The sequence below is a fragment of the Scomber japonicus genome, chromosome 18 (genome assembly GCF_027409825.1).
Source record: "Scomber japonicus isolate fScoJap1 chromosome 18, fScoJap1.pri, whole genome shotgun sequence".
Taxonomy (NCBI): domain Eukaryota; kingdom Metazoa; phylum Chordata; class Actinopteri; order Scombriformes; family Scombridae; genus Scomber; species Scomber japonicus.
In genome coordinates, this window is record NC_070595.1 from 8,147,942 (window position 1) to 8,166,366 (window position 18,425).

Genomic DNA, 18,425 nt, shown 5'->3' on the forward strand with positions numbered 1-18,425 from the left:
CGCTGTCACTGGCATCCCATTATCTGTCATCATGTACAGCGACCTCAATCTCCACAGTGCAACATATATATATGAGATTTGGGATAATGGATGATATGAAAGACACTGCGCCTGTCTGAGTACATCACCATCACCGTCACCTTTACTCACATGTGGTTCTCACCAGGATTTTGGCTGCATGGAATGGGTGCTAATGGGAAGCTCTAAGCACAGGAAGGTAACTGAAAAAACAGACAAGGTACAGAGCAGTCCAACAGCGATGTGTATTTCAATCTGCTAACATGGTGGAGAATGACGACTGAGAAAACAACATGATCTTATTCACGGATGGAGGAGCATACAACTCAATGCTTGCAAACACAACTGCATTAGAAAGGGAATGGGGCACATGCACAGCAAAAGCACACCCACTCGTGTATACACATATACACAAATCACAAGCACGCACAGTGATGCGCTCGTTTCAAATGAGCAAAGTGTGATTGCACATTGGAGGCACTGATAGTCTGCTGAGAATCTACCCAGGCGCACAAACACTTGTTCGTAGTATTAAACTCTACGGAGCATAAATTTATTCTATGTTACACAGACAAAACCTCTTCATAATTGTGTTGTAGCATCATTAATCCTTGTCTCTCTTTTTCTCTTATGCCTTTCATTGTTTTTCTTCCCACTGGATGGGAAAATAGTTATTCTTTGTCTTGTCCCCTTCCATTTTTATCCAGTTAATTCCCTCCTTTTCCAAATCTGCTCTGTTAAATTTCTTAAAAACCTGTATCAATGGGACCGTTAGCCGTGCATCATCTGCTTCCCTCATTCTTTGTCTCTCTTTTATATATTTTGCTGACGATTATCTATTTTATAATCCATTACATCACAGAGATCTACAGAATATACCTGGGTGTACCTTCAATGACAGTATTACGGTTGAACATCAAAATCTTCTCTTTGGAAAAACATCTATGGGCACCTAAGAGATAAAGTGTGTGTTTTACTCCAGGTCTGTGTGTGTCTTATTGTTGGCATAGAGCACTAAAGACTATGACTGACTATGTATGGATCAGAGACACCCTCTCCAGACTTCATTAATAAAGTTATAATCCTCAAGAATCCCACTGAATCAAACCCTTTTTTTCTATTTATGATGAGTATTTTTTCAGCAATGACCCTTTAGTGTATTTGCATTCAGTAATGATGTCTCTATAGAGATGTTTGCACCGTTTCTCCACTGGATTCAAACTGCCTTCACACATGAGCATGAGGGATTTATAGGACATGATGCAGCATGTGATCCGAGCGTTATTGTTAGCAATTTAATCTCACTGATATCAGCCTCAGTGTTTACTGTTCAGAACTTACTGCTCATGCAATCCTAATATATCCTACTGCTGCTGACAAAACAGAGTCTTTAATTGTGAAGCAGTCACAGGAAACAAGCAATGCACTGTGTCACTGTGGTTATCTTTTATAATGGAAAGCGCGTCTATAAGACAACATTCAGTTTTTGACAGCGGATCAGTTTTACACACTGCAGGGAGTAATGGAACCAGAAGGAGCAGCTGCAGCGACACAGCGAGCTGTTAGATGAGGAGCTGCGGGTGACAGCGTGAAGTCAGATCTCCTGTGAGTATAGCATGATGGAAAAAAAGGAGAATTATTGACCGTCTTCGATATCAATTTTTTCCCACTTTTCTTTTTAAATTGTGGCTTAGCAACAGTCAAAAGCAGCAGTATGCACGATAACGCCTAATGTTACAATTAAATGTCCAAGAACAATGCACTAATGCTTCATAAAACAGCATTGAATTGTTCCACTTCACTATTAATCTACCTCTAGGAGTGATTGTTCCTTTTATTAAAACATTACCACCCAATCTAACAAATACGAAAGAATACACCAGAAGATTGGAATAACTATCTAATGACGTTTGTTACATCTTGTTTCCTGTCACCTCTCTACTATTACTATCTAATGAAAAAATATAGAAATAAAACTCCAATTATGGCGAGAAATCCTGCTGTCCTGTTTCTCAGGAAGTGATCGTTTTCATTTAATGGGAAAAACTTCAACCTTAGATATGACGGTGTCAAGTGACCACTGCTTCTCTTTCACACATACCTCCCCCACTCATTCACTTATCTGTTATCTGTTATCACCCTGATTCACTTCAGAACTCTCAACCCCCCCCCTCTCTCTCTGGCTGCCTTTCATCTTTGTTTGATGATTTTTTGCAGAAGAGATTCCAGATTTCAGACAACTAGATGGACATCAAATGTGTGTGCCAAATCAGTTTCGCAGCTCATTTGAAGTGCAAATGTGGTAATTTTGAGAAAGAGTCAGAGTTGAACCTGGCAGAATCAGGCAATGTGAGTGAAAAAAAAACAGATTTGGTTCAGCAGCCACATGCAAAGATGTAAGAATAGTAGGTGGTTGTACATGCAGATTGGGGACTGCTGTTTGTCAGAGGTGTATGAGGTGCTGTGTGAAGCAGGGCAGTCCACCATCCTTGCAGCACCCCTGAAAAATGTATCAAAGCTCATAAGCAGAAATGTTCAGTCTAATCTAATTTCACAGGAATGGTTCACTCCTGTCAAAATCACTGGATAGGCAACAGGAAGGCATAAACATGCTCTCGCTCTAGATCCATTCACTGCATAACCTATCAGGTTTATGCAACGACTGCCTCGGGGCCTGCCAGGAAACTGGTGCATGGAGCTTGCCCAGGCAGCTCAACTGTACACCTCGCTAACACAGAGAGAGTGAAAGAGAGGAACCGGTTAAGGCGACGGGGGAAAAGAAAAGGTGACAGATGAAACGACGAGGCTGTTTGATGACGCAAACATCAAAACGGTAAGGTGATGCAATCCAGCGTCGGCTCGGGTAGGGCGATTAACGTCGTTGAGCGGTGAGATCAGTGCCGCGATTGCGTTCCAGGCTGAGAGGGAACTGTGAAGACTGTGGTGAATTATCTGCCTCCATGGAAATCAGCAGTGCAGATAGGTAGAGCAGATAAAGGCTCAGTGAACGTGCACAGTTGAAAACAACGCGCACTTCTTCCTTTCCATGAACAGAATTCTTTTTTAATTCCTCTTGGGCTTTCTCCCTGAGCAGTGATTTCATCTATTCTCTTTTTTCTTTTTCTGCCTGGTTCTTACACTTCTTTTTCTCTCTTTCTCCGTATCTCTTCTGATAACTCAACTTGTAGCCTGCATTAACATCACCTCCTCTCTTATCTCTGCCCTTGCTGTTGCAACTGAAAAACAGAAGTCAAGCAGAAGAAGTGAGAAAGCCTTCATTCAGACAAAAAACAACCATTTTACTTTACTACTGAAAGAGAAACAATTTAAATGAATGGCCTTCACATTAACTTATTGTATTGTTGAATGATCAAGGACACTTTCATGTTTTTTTTGTGCTGAGAAATGTGACAATGAGGGAAATACTCAAGGCGAAGGGAGGCGGGGGTCCACCAGTCAAACAATCGTAAACCTTGAAATTCTGGATTTCAAACTCAACTCATCCTTGGGTCACTCTGAACTCCATGTTTTTATTTTAGGAATATTATCCAACGGTTACAGAAAATAACATAACAGCTCAGATAAATACACAAGGCAATGGCATTGATTCAAACAACTCGCAACTATGTGGTTTCAGTAATAGCAGTGTCCGTAGTAACCACCATAGCAACAATAGAAAGCCTGAAAAAATGATAACTGTCAAAAAAGACATTGAAGATGATGAAAACCAAGTGCACATTCCTCACTAGAAATGTTATCAAGATGTATTTAAATTCAAAAACTGTCTTAAAATATTGCTTTTTCCACTGAGAATAAAAGGCATGTCAGCATTTCTTTCCCCCCTAAAATAAACTTCAAAGTCACATGTGGATTGCCATGATAATAGGTTGAGAAAATAACCGTGTTTTATAGCCTCTACAACCTGGTTTAGTGGACTGTACAAGTACATCTCCAAGAAAGTACCATTTTTAAGTAATTTCTCTCCATTGAATGGACATGGCAGATTCATAGTGGTTGGGAGCCCAGACATATGCTTTCATGGCAGCCGGTGTCACAGCAACTGATGCCCCCCCCTCTCCCACCATGAAGCCCACCCAGCCATCTGTCTCATTAACCTGGGTTAGCAGCATAGTGGCTTTGACTGTGTGCTTGCGTGTGTGTGTGTCTGAGCTTGAAAGAGAAAAAGGGAAATGTGGCATGCAATAAAGTCAAGAAGAAGACGGACAGCAAAGAAGATTATAAGGCAAAAGCTTAGGAGAGAATAGACCGGTTAAGATACAGGCAGACAGAGAGCCACTGATCCATGTCTGTGCAACTGTGCATGAATGTGAGAGTTTTCTTTCAGGTCATGGTTCCTCTGGGTGAGCCATAGTGCAGTTTAATGTCAGTCCAGTGACATTATGACTGAGGATGTGAGGATGCTGACAGGACACCTCTGTGACAGGCAGTCAAACATGTAGGACAACTGAAATATGCTGCACCATCACTGGCTATTGGTCATGGTCAAGTGTCGAGTTGCCGGCATTTACTGAAGAGCTTTCCTGTACATACTAAACAAATAAATATTGAATGTCATAGAGGTGGTATACAGAGTTTGACCTCGTCGCACCACAAAAAGTGACACAGTGTCATATACAGTGTGTCATATAGTAGTTGTTGAATATATGCTGGTATAATCTGACAGGATGTACATTTATATGGGTGGTGAAACACAGTGAATCATTTTTATTGTAAATTCTGTCTTTTTTATATTATTTAGGACTACCTCATTTTGTCTATAGTTTTGACTGTTGTGCACAACAACACTAACACATATTTTGCCTGTGCAGACTTACTTGGGAACAAACCTGATTTCGGAAAGCTGGCAAGATAGCTCCCTCCATTTTGGACTCTATATCTCTCTGTTCCCCCTTAAAGGTCAACACCATGGATGAATTATAAGAGCTGGATACCGGACCAAAAATTGTTCCCATTCAGTCTTACAAATTGCTTGACTGCCACATACGCCATGTTGTGCGGTCCAATAAATATGCCAGTAGTGTTTTCTCTTCTCGGCCCATAGACTTTACATTATGATGACATCGCAGATTTTTAAAGTGTCTTTTCTCCACTCAAGGAAGGTCTTACAAATTTAAAAACTCAATGGACCAAAAATTCATAATAGAAAGTAATGGTGGTCTATGGGGAAAATGCTTTTTGGGCCGCAGTGGGATTTTTTGCTGCAATACTGCGAGTGACCACTTGGAGGACCACTGCGAGGTTGAGCAATGGAGCTCTATCATCACTTATAAAGTAAGACAATGTTTGGGTTGCTAGGTTGTGAAAACTGAACAAAAAATCTTGCTAGTAAGTATAAATACTCTAATTGTTCTCGTGTTGTTTTTATGAACTACTTTATTAACTAAACTTAAAATGATTTTACACAGGAGGCAGTGATGGTGAGTAGACAAATGACATATAAACATATGGATGCACTTGTCATCTACTGGTTAATGGAGCTTGGATAGTGTTAACTACACTTAAATCTCACCTGCCCTTGAAAGTAGTGTTGATTTCACCTGCAATGCAACTGGATGAGTCAGAACATTTTATCCATATTTATTAAGCTAAGTATTCATTTCATCTCACCGCAAGTGCCTTTCATCTCAGTGTGACTTCTGTTACATAAAAGACTACCTCTCCTGTTTATCTCAGGTTAAAGAGCAGGAGGTGGAACAGAAGAATATAATTTTGATGTCTTCCTGTGCATTTGAAGTCTGTCTTATTATCACCTAATCTGCAGTTTCTAGGGCAGACGAGCGCTTTCAGTTCAAAGATGAGCATGTGCTAATTGGAAGGCGAAACAAACATAGGTGTGGAAAGAGGTCAGAAAGGCTGAGGTACAAAGGGTTTGCAAAGGTAGAGGAGGTGTTGATGAGAATGACGACAATCTTGGACAAAAGAGTGTAGGTGGAAGGAAAAAATGTATTGAATGGTATTTTCAGCAAAAGGAAGAAGGCAAGACTAAACATCAATGAGGCTAAAATTTCAAAAGGACAGACAGGAATGGTGCTGCATGGAACATGAAGGCAAAAAGGTCAAATGTAGATGAGTTAAAGTGGCCACAAGGAATGCTCAGAGCTGTGCTGGTAAAGGAATACTAAAGCATCAACCTCAAGTTTGAGATACAAGATATTCCTTGATTCCTTCCATGTTACATCTTCACGCTTCATGAGGGAACTACAGCAGGATGTCATAAACTGCTCTGTGAGAGACTAATCCATGTCTTTATGCCTCCTCAAGATTCAACGATACACTCAATACATTTAACATTCTGCTCAACTCAACGAAAACATAAAGCACTCATAATGTCACTCAGTACGCACAGAGGAAAGTCATGAGATAGACAGACTGAGGGAAAGACGAAAAGCAAAACTGATCAAAGGAAGGCTTTTTACAGAAGAACACACACTGTCAGATTGAATCTGTGCTGGATAAAGTTAATTCATCCTACACTTAACTGACTTACGAGCTCCATTAGGCAAACTTGCAAGATGCCCTGAAAATGACCCAAACTGTGTCTGTGGGGAGAATTTTCAGTGTTGTCACATATACAACAGCTGCCTCAGGCTAAAACTCATCAGTATTCTATATGCATAAAGTTATACTCTCTAAACAGAAGTATGATCATGTTTAGTGCAAACTGAGAAAAATGTGACTTGTTTACAGGCACTTCAAATTTTATCCAATCTTTCTTAAATTTATGCAATTGGTCAAATCAGAGGAATGTGTTCAACTTGTATTACTTAAGTCAAATAATCCCATAATTAACATTTATACCAAATTTACTTTCTGCTTAAGTTAAGCTGTCATAGTTACACTGGTACTTTAAAGTCGGTGCTACATTTCTCTGGGTACATTTCTCCTCTAACATTAAAAGTGAAAATATTCTTTGAAAATATATTGAAGTACTGTATTTAGCTAAGATATCAAACACAAGTCTGATCTTATATTTTTCCTGATATTAAAATACTAAAATTAAGTAGTTCATTACTGTATTACAAGAAAAATGTTGTTTAATTTCTCTACTTCTTTTTAGCATGATACCATACTAAAAACTGTTGTACTAGGGGTGTGACGATACACTCAGCTCAGGAGAACGAGAGATTTTAACACTATTTTTAATAAAACTTCAATCACAAAATATATGACTGGAAAAATATTTATTTATTTGACTGAAAGACACAAAATGCAAAACAATGCAGGTGAAATGTTTAATTAATCATCTTATAATGAATGTCACTTCAGTTCTACTTTAAGTATGAATTATCATATGCAATATGCAAGCCCCACTCCTCCTACCTCAGGCTTCCAGTGGTAAGACCTGAGGATGACCTACCCCTGCTCCTTTCTCCATCTCCTATTGCTGACAGGTAGAAGCTGCTATTTCACAAACTAGAACAAGGGCACCCAATCTAACAAGATCCACACAGTGACTTTAAAAAATAAGTGACGTCATCACACCGCTATATTGTGCATATTGTATTTGTTGTATATATATGTATTTTTATTGTTGGGGCTATATAAATAAAGTCATTATGATTTAATATGCCTTTTTACAAGATTCTTGTTTTAAATTGATTCGACACATCACTCCAAATTTTGAGAATTAAATATGTCACTGTTATCATTCTACAGTACACTGCATATGTGTGGTAACTAAGGGAGAAGAGGTGTAGAGAATGTCCACTGGATAGGAAGCTGTTGAGTGGTTGTGTCCATGTCACCACAACTCCAATCATGGAGAAATGACTCACTAAAAACACAATCTATCACAATTTACTCATTACTCTCCTGAAATTGCCATACAACTCATGAGAATTTGAAGACAGTATGTTGATTTTTGGGCTATACAAATAAAAATGGACTGTTTGCAATACAACAGCACCACAAACTACACCTGGTAAAGTAGTATCAACACCTCCATAAAGGTTTTAACAAAAAATGAACCTTTATGATAGTAACAATGATTGCAGGGATAATGTATTTGACTGCATTCGTTACTGGTTGTATATAAAAAACTGGTGAAAATGTCATTATGGATGAGAAGATATATTATTCATTGCTGCAGATATAAGCCCATAAATGTGAGTAACAGACCGGGGTGGGAAGATGCCCCGTCCCTCCTGATCTGTTTCAGTTACCACACAGAGGACTCGCTCTTTGTGCTGGAACTTCAGGAAATGATTGATGATTTTAATTAGATGTTGGGATCCTACTGGGAGCTGAAAGAGAGCTAGAGTGCCCTCTGTTGGGCTTGGAGGACTCTGGCACTGACCCAAATACACTGGTGGCTGATTACCTTCAGTGACTCAGCCAGGCAGGGTCTCCCTATTTATATCGTCATTTCTTCTAATCAAGCCCAAATTCTAACCTACATTTACAAGCAGTGCATAAGCAATCATCTCTACTTGTCTTGTATTCAGTTCTGCAGTATAAAGATAGAGTTCGCATATTTAGAATAAACAGATTTTCTAATTTTTCTATATAAAAATGGTAGAGATCCAAACCTCTTACATTCTACCATATAAATGTTTTGTTAAAGATGGCTTGGCTTCAGTGCCGTGCAGCCATTTGATCAGCAACACTAGGCACTGATTTTCTGCTGCATTGGGCAAAAACAGATCAAGCTCCCCAGGAACCAGCAGCAAATGGCACAGCATATTCACACCAGACTGGCACTATCACTGGGAGTCACTGCTTTGAATTACCTTACTGCTCTATACAAACACCGAGGCCTCTTTCAGCACAGGTTTCAGCAGACTAGCTGGTGCAAGTCATGTGCTCTGACTCGGATCAGCTTCCAAAAGTAATTTACCTTCAGCTTGGGCAGTTTTAGTAGTCTGCTTGATATGGGTGAGTAACTGTGAAGTGCAACTGCTGTATTTATCAGAAATGTTAAAAAAAAATAATAGTGACGGTGCATCTTTATTAATTCAACTGTAAGAAACTGTTTTAGTAATTGTGCAGAAAATAGTACCAGTTTTATTCATTTAGAGAAAAAAGAAGCTGCTAAATAAACTGTTATTGCAATTAATGAATGACTGAATGAAAGTGAAGCCCTGATCCAAAGATGGGACAGCTGTTCTCTGCATGTGGCCAAAGGCTCCAAAATTCTCAAGGGATGAGTGTCATTTTTAACACAAACAAAAAAAAAAAATCTCTCTTCTTTTTTTTTTACCCCGCTACCCACTCTAATAATTTTTACACAGTCCCTAAATATCAACATTAACAACAAAACTTCTTTACTTCCGCAAATATTTTAAATAATGTGCATTAATTAGATGAATAATGCACATTTTATTGGCCTGCTTTGGGGAAAAAGCATAATTACATTCTAATATAACTTAATTAAATAAGTGTATTGTGGCTTTCAGACAAACTAAGGACTAATAAACACAGTGGTCCCACATTATATGAACTGCCTCACACAAACAGGAGAGTGTTTTCTAATGCCATTGTAAATTATTCTTGTCTTGGCTGTTAAATGCAGGGTGTTGATTTGCCCGTGGAGGTAATCTGAACAGATGATTTGTTCCCTTTGTATTGTGGCTGTAGGCTGGTTGTGTTTATGGTCTTCTGTTTTTTTTTGTGGTCTGTTGGGGATGTAAGCGGTTCAGCTTTGTGTCAGTGCTCAGTCAGTGCCAGGTGTTATGCATTTCACGCTCACTGCCTTCCGTCTCACTTGGGGCTCAACAGCTACTCTCTCTTTCACACACACACACACACACACACACACACACACACACACACACACACACACACACACACACACACACACACACACACACACACACACACACACACACACACACACACACACACACACACACACACACACACACACACAGAGAGTACGTGCCCCCCTCCGAATTGCCTTCCTTTGTGCTCATTGTTGCTTTTTCTCACCTATCATCCCGAGTTTTTCCTTTCAGACAGCATCTGCTGCCTGCCATTATAACTCTGTCTTCACTCCCAACTTTTGCACCGCTGCTTTCCTCAATCGTTTGTGTTGTTGACCATTTCTCTTTCTGCCTCTTTTTTCCTCACTTTCTGTCTCTTTCTATCTCTAATGACTTATCTGCCCATTCTTATTACATCTCTGTGTGGTCTGAGTGGATTCTTGTTTCTGTTCACCCTGCACACACACCCACACACACACACACCTGCTTGTGAAGGATGGAGGGGGGTTACTTCCATGCCGATTGCCAATCTGCTAATTATATCAATGGTGCAGCAGATACAACAGCACAAAAACTCACAAATTATACAAAGGAAGCGAATTACACTTTCTAGTGCACTTTCACAGACCAGAACAAAGTATGAGAAGCAGATATGATGAACAATTCAAACATCTCAGAATCAATATGCTACTTAGTCTCACTCTCCTTTTTTAAAACATAGACACACGCCTGCCTGCATGCTTTTCTCAAACCTCCCTCCATCTCTCCATCTTCAATTACACACTTATAAATACCCGACTCTTACCGTGAGGGTGGGAATGGCTGTGACAAGCGAGTAGATGAGCACAGGGGGGATCTTGCTGGTGTCGTCCGGACCCGGGTAGGGCTTTGAGAAGGTCTTGTCGTAGCAGAAGAAGCCCTGGACGTGCACGGGGAAGGTGTCCGTGTACTCGAAGTAATAAGCCAGAAGAACCGTCCCAGCCATGATCACCAGCTGGAAGTAGAACATTATCCCTCCGTTAGGAAGCGAGAAGATGAGAAGTGAAGAAGAGGAGGAGGAGGAGGAGGAGGAGGGAGGCAGAGGTGGAGGCGGAAGAGGAGGAGGAGGAGAAGGAGGAGGAGGAGGGGGAAGAAGAGGGCAGAGTCAAGTCCCTGTTCCCCTCAGCCACGGGGAGATGCATAGGAGATGCATGTACGGACAGAGAGAGACAGAGTGAGGTTCAGTGTTTGGAGCCAAGATAGAGAGAGGGAGAGTGAAAGAGAGAGAGCAGGAGCCAGAAAAAGATAGCACGACAAGAAATCGACAGGAGGAAGCTTCTCTCTTCATGAGATGGAAACGGGAACAAAAAAGAGAATAAAAGAGGGTTCCGCGGCAACACAAGCAACAAAAACAAAGACTTGCATAGCGGGTGAGCGATAGAGAAAAAGAGAGAGATGGAGAGAGAGAGGAGAAAGGAGGGAGGGAGGGAGGGAGGTGGGAGGGAGAGAAAGGGGGAGCAGCCTTTATGCTGCTGGCACTTATGAATCTACTACAGTTGAGCTGTGGGTGTATTTGTGGATAGCATGTGTGTGTGTGTGTGTGTGTGTGTGTGTGAGATGGTCCAAACCATCAGCTGGCGTCTCTACCAAAAAGTTTGATTCCTTTGAGTACTTCTAACTTCCATGATAATGTCTGAAGGCAAAAAATGAGAACCAATGATAGATAATGTGTGACATGCTTTTGGATGAGGTGATAGGTACAAGTGAGTTAGTATCACTTGAAAAAGTTGTGTTAAAGTGAGTTTAAAACATAACATTTAATAAATTGATCAATTTAGAAAAGCTGTTCATCATTTAAGTTCATTAAATGAATGCGCATTTAAATTTGAACTTTTATTTTAACTGAAGAAATTAGTAAAAAAAAGAAAAGAGAAATTATAATAATTCTGTCGCTAATCAGTCTTTACATGATTAATTAATACATTCATTTTAAAGATGAAATAAGAGTTTTTTTCAATGCTTTTTTTCTGCCTATCATCCCATCCCAATTAATTTCTTTCCTAATTTAACATTTACAGCTTCATTTTGTGATCACTTTCATTTCAGAAGCAGTTTGTCATAGAAGAAGCGCTCTGATTGGACATCTTTTATGTTTCAGTGAGAGATGAGATCAAGCCAAACAGATATTCTGAATGTTTCTGGTCTTTCAAGTGGCTATAATCTTTTTTTTAATAGTATATTAACAAAGGATGGATAAAATGTGATAAGATTAACCTACATTTCATCCGACTGCAGTTCCCCTCAACTCTATGGAGCCTTATCGCATCTTGTAGCTCAGCAAACAGCAAACAACCACATTTAGTAACTAGCTGCTAAACATATAGCAGAACATTTAGCTGCTAAAGAGCCAGATATTTCTCTCAGGCGCTGGTGGAGATGAAAATCAGAGCTAAAAGAGATCAGTTAGCCAGAAGAAATCACTCCTAACAAACACTGATATTGACAAGCATCTGTTGGATGAGTAAATAAGCAGCTGTTTGCTAACAAGTATACTTAACTATCCAAGGTGTAAATATGTCAGTGTTTACTTCACAGCTTGTTCCCACTGGCCCAAAGGGACACTAAACATCCAGTGCAAACATCTTTGCCTCAGGTGGCTAGGTGACAAGAAACTCAACCCTATGCAAATAGCACATATTTAACACCTGTTAAACAGTTAGAGCAGTAAAAATAGATTGTCTGGTCACTTAGAGGTAGCATAACAAGCTTTAAACATAAAGATTGACATATTATCTCCTTATAAAGTTGATATAGCAAACATGTTAGCAAACAGAGAGCAGACTTAGAGCAACATTTGGATTTATGTAGAGTTATGCTTCTGTCCTCCAGGCAAATGCAAGTCCAATATTCAATGTCCTTTAGTCTTTGTTTTGGTCCCTGACGACTCCTGCATGAAACATCAGGCTCTTAAGCCGCTAAATGCTCTACTATGTTTACCAGCTAAATCTGCCTGTCTGCTGTTTGGCGCTTGGCTGATAGCATACAGCCTGTTAATGAGAATACAGCTGCCTGTTGTGACTAGAAAATACGTCCTATGAGAGTGATAATACGAGCCAAAACTGTGAATTTGTGGGCCGTAAAACCAAAACAATGAGCTGAAAGAGGCTGAACTGATAGTCGGGTGATAAAACCTCTGCGTGTTTGCCACTATGACCAACTCCAACACATTACATCTGTTTATATGATCCCTTGTTATGTTTAAAAAATGTGATTAGTGCACCTTTAATGTTGAGGTCAAATATAATTAATTTGAAGTACAGACAAGTATTTTCTCTCTCTTTCAATCACCTGTGCTGATGTGGTTTTGAGAGCCATATGATACGACGCCGTTCAGCATCAGCAAACTAATTTTCCCTCAGGAAGAAATTCAAAATTGACTCATGCAAAAATTCTAAATGGAGCTGAAGTCGAGGATAGCGAGAGCGAGGCTGAGTGTGTGGCAGTTTGAAGCCCTCTGGGATGTTCTGCTCAGTCACATCACTCTGACCGGACCTGACCCCCCCAGACACATGACTCCACCCACATCTGTGTCACCAATATGTTTTAAATGTACTGTATGAATATGCAAGTGAGAACAAACATCCGCAGGCACATAGAGAAAGGCACATGTATAGATGTCACGTGTACACACACACCAGGATGAATGTATTTATACACAATGGGAGCATTTAAAAAAAAATCCACCCTGTTTCTTTATTTGTATCATTCTTCTTCTCTATCTCCCTTGAGAGAGATGTGTTTTGCTATCTGTGGTTGTCATGGTGAAGAAATGACTGAGGAATCAGCTTTATAATATTCTGTATTTTTAGCGCTTCTGCAACAGGAGTGTGTTAGTAAAGACCAGTATTTTTTGTAAGGCTGGTGTTAATATCATGCTTTCTGACCATAAGCTGCTGGCAATCATTGCTTCTAACTATGTTTATGTGTGTGTTTGTTGGAGATGAGAGGGGGGGTTGCACACACACCACCCACACCTGATGGGAGCTTTTTGGTGGGTTTGCTTTGGGGGGGAGAGTGTGGGTGTTTGATATGTGTGACTCACGAAGCCTTCCCTTGTTTTCCTGTTTGATAGCATAGTGCTCCTCCCCTGCATTTAGCCAGGGTATTGTGACTGGCTCTGACTCACACTAAACTGAAGGAACACCAGCGATTCACGACGCCACCTTAAAAAAAAAAAAATCGGCAGCATACTTTCATAGTTCGGCTGCTAAACCTGCCTCCTTTCTTTCCATGGAAATCAATGAAAAGGGTAAAAATTCAGGGATGTGGTTCAGCCTCGTGCTCCTGCTCCAGAGTTAACATTGGTTCAACTTTGACCTGCAAATCTAATAGAAAGGCCAATAGAATTTTTTTATTTTTTTTGGTGACTCCTCATCTGTGATTTTGGCTTTTCTTATCATCCCAAGAAGTCTTACCTGAACAATAAGACTGTATTGAGTCACTTTCACCTAGGGCTGGGCATTGATTAAAAAATTACCCTACCAGTACCAATCTGAGTACCCTTAAAGTGATACTGATATCAATTGAGTACTTTATTCAATATCCATCATGTGAATAGAAGCATTAAATTAAACCACAGACGGGTTGTAGCTGCTGTGGCAGTGGGCCAACCACATGTCGCATTAAGTTAAGACTTGTGTTGCTGTGAACAAGTCCATACAGTCATATTTTCTAGCTCTGGGTGCAAAAAGGATCAATTGCAGGTATCGTTTGACGGGAGACATTTCAATACTACTTGGTATCGATTTATTTTGGTCAATACCTTCAAGGTATCGAGTACCAATACCCAGCCCTACTTTCACCAGACGTAATACAAGTATACCTGTAATTAAATACAAATTCACATTTCCTCAAAATAAAACCTAACCAGTGGTGACTGTCCACAGTAGCCAGGTGCTGCCATTGTTATTTTGGTGCCACTTTGACTCTATGCTGTTCTGTAGAACCTGTGATGTGGATGACAGCACCTTATTTAAACCCTGGCAACAACCTCCTGCCCTCCATTTGCTACGCCTTCACACTCTTTGTCCAACTTGCTGCTGTATTCTTCTCTTTGCTTTTTTAATTTTTAATTTTCTTATCAAAAAAGGAGCTGCCATTAACAGAAAAAAGGGGACAGTCAGGAGTTTAAAGAACCTGTCCTGCTTTGACCTATTTTAGCATGGAGATGGAAGGGCAGATCAATAGCAGAGAGAGCTGCGGCTTGTCAGGATGAAAGGTCACATTAAGACAGTTGAAGTTCGGAGCTGTCACAGGGAGACACAAGGCTGCCTGTTATGAGCGTGAAGAGTGTAGACTGAGGAGTTTCTCTTTGGATGTTGGCATCTTCCTCTGAGCTTGCCTTTCATTTCACAGCTTAAAGTATACTTTATACCTGTCAGATTATCAAGCCATTACCAGACTTTGCCTCATTACATACTGACATTAAACTGACTTATTTCAGGTATCAGGATATTTTGAACAAGCTTTAGCTCCTTCTATGAGCTGTGGATAAGAGGAACAAGACATACAGGAAATTAGTTTTCATTGATTTCTGTGAGGCAGTATGAAAAGGGCTCATCAGAGATAAGAAGAGGGCTTATCTGGGCTTCACAACTGATCTATTATGAATGAAAAGACAATGCACAGTAATTGAGTGAATGTACTTAGAATTGAAGCAAATGTACTTTGATACACTCCAGTTACACTTGACCAGTTACAATAAGGTTCTGCGATTTAAATGTTTGGATAAATACGATTTTCACTGTGCTACATGATAAAAACATGCATTTACTTGGCTTACTAGCTTACTACAGTATCTACACCAGTTAGCAAGGTTATTTTTTGTTATTTCCAAAGCCAAAGAACACATCACTAGCTTAAATACATTAGTTTGCAAGGTTTCAGGTTATATTAGAACTACTGTGTAGGATCTTCGTACTCTGGGGGTCAGATCTGGATGCTGTCAGACTTCAAGCTAACATTAACGTCCCTGTCCTCAATTTTATAGTATTTGGGATGTTTACACGTCAACAACCCCAAGCCAACATTAACAGAGATGTCTAGCCTTTTATCTTGTAATGTTCAAATATAAAACCTACTACTGAAAATGTCTATCAGCAATTGGTCAGGATGCTAACGGTATGCCTGGGGTGTATGACGTTAGCCTCAGTCTTTTAGTATGATATCATGTGCTCTATGCCAAGTTATTATATTATGATAATATTTAAAAGCCCATTTATAAGATTCTCATTTCAAAATGAGTTAGCTGGAAAGATTATTGAGTCAGCCAGTTATATTAGCTATCCCGGCTACGGTTGATAAAATCAGTTGTCAATTCAGTCAGCAGAATAAGAAGACTGTTTTTATCTGCCTCAGTCTGAAATACAAAACAAACTCCTACAAATAAGAATTTCAATTGTCATCAACTGTTATCTTTGTAAACTGTATATATAATGCATATTTTGGCAATGTTTTTAATTATACAAAATACTATCATTGTAGATTTACATAAGGATTTGAATACTTTCTCCACTACTGCTGACTTTAAAAAGGGCACATATTATGTATGTTTCCAGGCCTATATCAACTGGAATATCACGGCATGATTTACAGTCCAAAAAAACGTCTTATTTACTGTCCCTGTATTCAGCCTCTGTCTCTGACAGGATGTTTTAGCTCTGGTTTCTTTAAGGGAACCCACCATTGAGCCCACTCTGTTCTAACTGGTTAGCTCCTGTAAATTGCGTCACTGCCGACTTCTGGCTTCTAGGTCAACAAACTATAGCTGTCGGATTTCACTATTTTTTCCTTGTTCTTAATTGACATGTCAACTTGTCAAATACATCCGCACGTTTGAGCTGAAATACGATTCAAAATATGAGACTAGACAACACAAACAACACACTGTGGAACCTTAGCAACAACCATAGCTGCCAAGGACATGGAATGTACGGCCATTTATGTGCATGTGTGACAAGCTGATGTCAACTCGTTTATTCTATGGTAGAAGAGGTAGGAAAAAAAATGCAGCAAATAAAGCTTTGAGAACAGATTGAGGCCCTGGCCCTGGATTTGTACATAATCTAACCTCAAGTTTTGGAATTCTGTCCATGTTTAGCAAAAATATCCAACACCAACAGTGTGTAAAAAAACAGAAATCCACAAAAGCATATGTCCCCTTTAAGTGACATGTTGACTAATCCATATGTAACAATGCAATTAGATTAGTCGAGTATGATAGTTACAATGTCCCAACAGTCTCTGTTGCCTCAAACCAAGTCAAGAAAATGTATTTCAGGCTGCATGTTATCTTTCTCTGAAAGGGCACAGTCATCAGCGGGTACTCACCCTCAGAGCACCATCACATTCCCAATGGCACTACAGGATGAGAGTTTGCCCTTTTCTCAGATGACTATCCTGTTTTACCTGATATCTGCGTGTGCGGTGTGACATTAGAAATGTCATTGTGTGTTTTTCTTTCAACTGCTCCATGCTGCCCCTCGCCTTTAAAAAACACAGCTGAAGGACCCTTCTGTTAACCCTCTGTAGTCATTTTACCCCTAAAAAATTCTCTTGTTGGTCTCAGCTGTTTTCTACACGTCTTTATTCCTCACTCATCTCTCTAGTATTTCCTCCACTACTCTTCCTGTCTAGCAGCATACCCAGGTTTTTAACGTTGGTTAATATTTTATATCAGTACCTCTTAATTTCGAGATCGACTGCTGAACTGACAGACAGCACACAGACACAGTGACTATAACCCTGAGAGGCAGCACAGGTTTATGTCACAGCAGTGACATCAAGACGCCTTAGAATACGGCACAGATAGAAGGAGAGAATTTTGGGAACACTTTGGGAACGAGTCCAGCAAGCAACAACAGCCAACGGCATGAGAAGGACCCACCACAGTGAGCTCAGTGTAGCTCTTAAAATAAGACCCCCCCCCCCCCCCCCGCCAACCTGGATAAAAGGAACATACCATCCTTGCACAAGTCAAAAACATAATCTTTTTCTTGACAAACAGGGACAGACAGCTTTACAAGGTTAGCCATACTTGATGAACTACATTCATGCAATATTAATATGAAGAGAAGTTTCTGTGATGAATGAATCTAAATATAGAGCTATTACCTAGGTGAGCGTTACTTGGCCAGCAGAGAGCCTGACATATTAGTTTGAGCAGTCGTTGGTTCTTTTTTTTTTTTTTTTTTTTTTTACATTCAGCGGCTGCTGTGGCACAGGAGGTAAAGCCACAGTGCAAAACTCGGAGGTTAGATTCCTGGCTCCTCCACCCATAGATGCATTGCAAAGCGTCTATGGGCAGGAGTCTGAACGTGCCACCAGTGTGTGAATGTGTGTGTGAATGCATTAGACCCTCCTGATGAGCAGGCACCTTGCTTGGCAGCCTGCCATCAGTGTATGAATGTGTGTGGGAATGGGTGAATGAATGTGGCTTGTAGTGTAAAAGTGCCCTGAGTGGTCAGAAGACTAGAAAGGCACTATACAAATGCAGCCTGTTGAACTACAAATGTACATACAGGAAAGAAAAGTAATAGACATTAAAAAAGAGTACTGGACATTCTCCGTGGTTGAGAAGCTGGACACTACTGACTATTGTATTTGCTGGATTTATGAATTCCACATTTACTATCATGTAAGTATTTC

The 18,425-nt window shown here is 40.0% G+C and overlaps 1 protein-coding gene across 1 annotated transcript in view; it reads right to left on the reverse strand.

Moving 5' to 3' along the window:
* plppr2a (phospholipid phosphatase related 2a) overlaps positions 1 to 18,425 on the reverse strand; it is a 54,121-nt gene that overhangs the window by 11,683 nt on the left and 24,013 nt on the right. Inside the window, exon 3 of the mRNA XM_053338756.1 lies at positions 10,546 to 10,734. Coding sequence (XP_053194731.1) covers positions 10,546 to 10,734 — 189 coding nt within the window. The remainder of the gene's footprint in view (positions 1 to 10,545; positions 10,735 to 18,425) is intronic.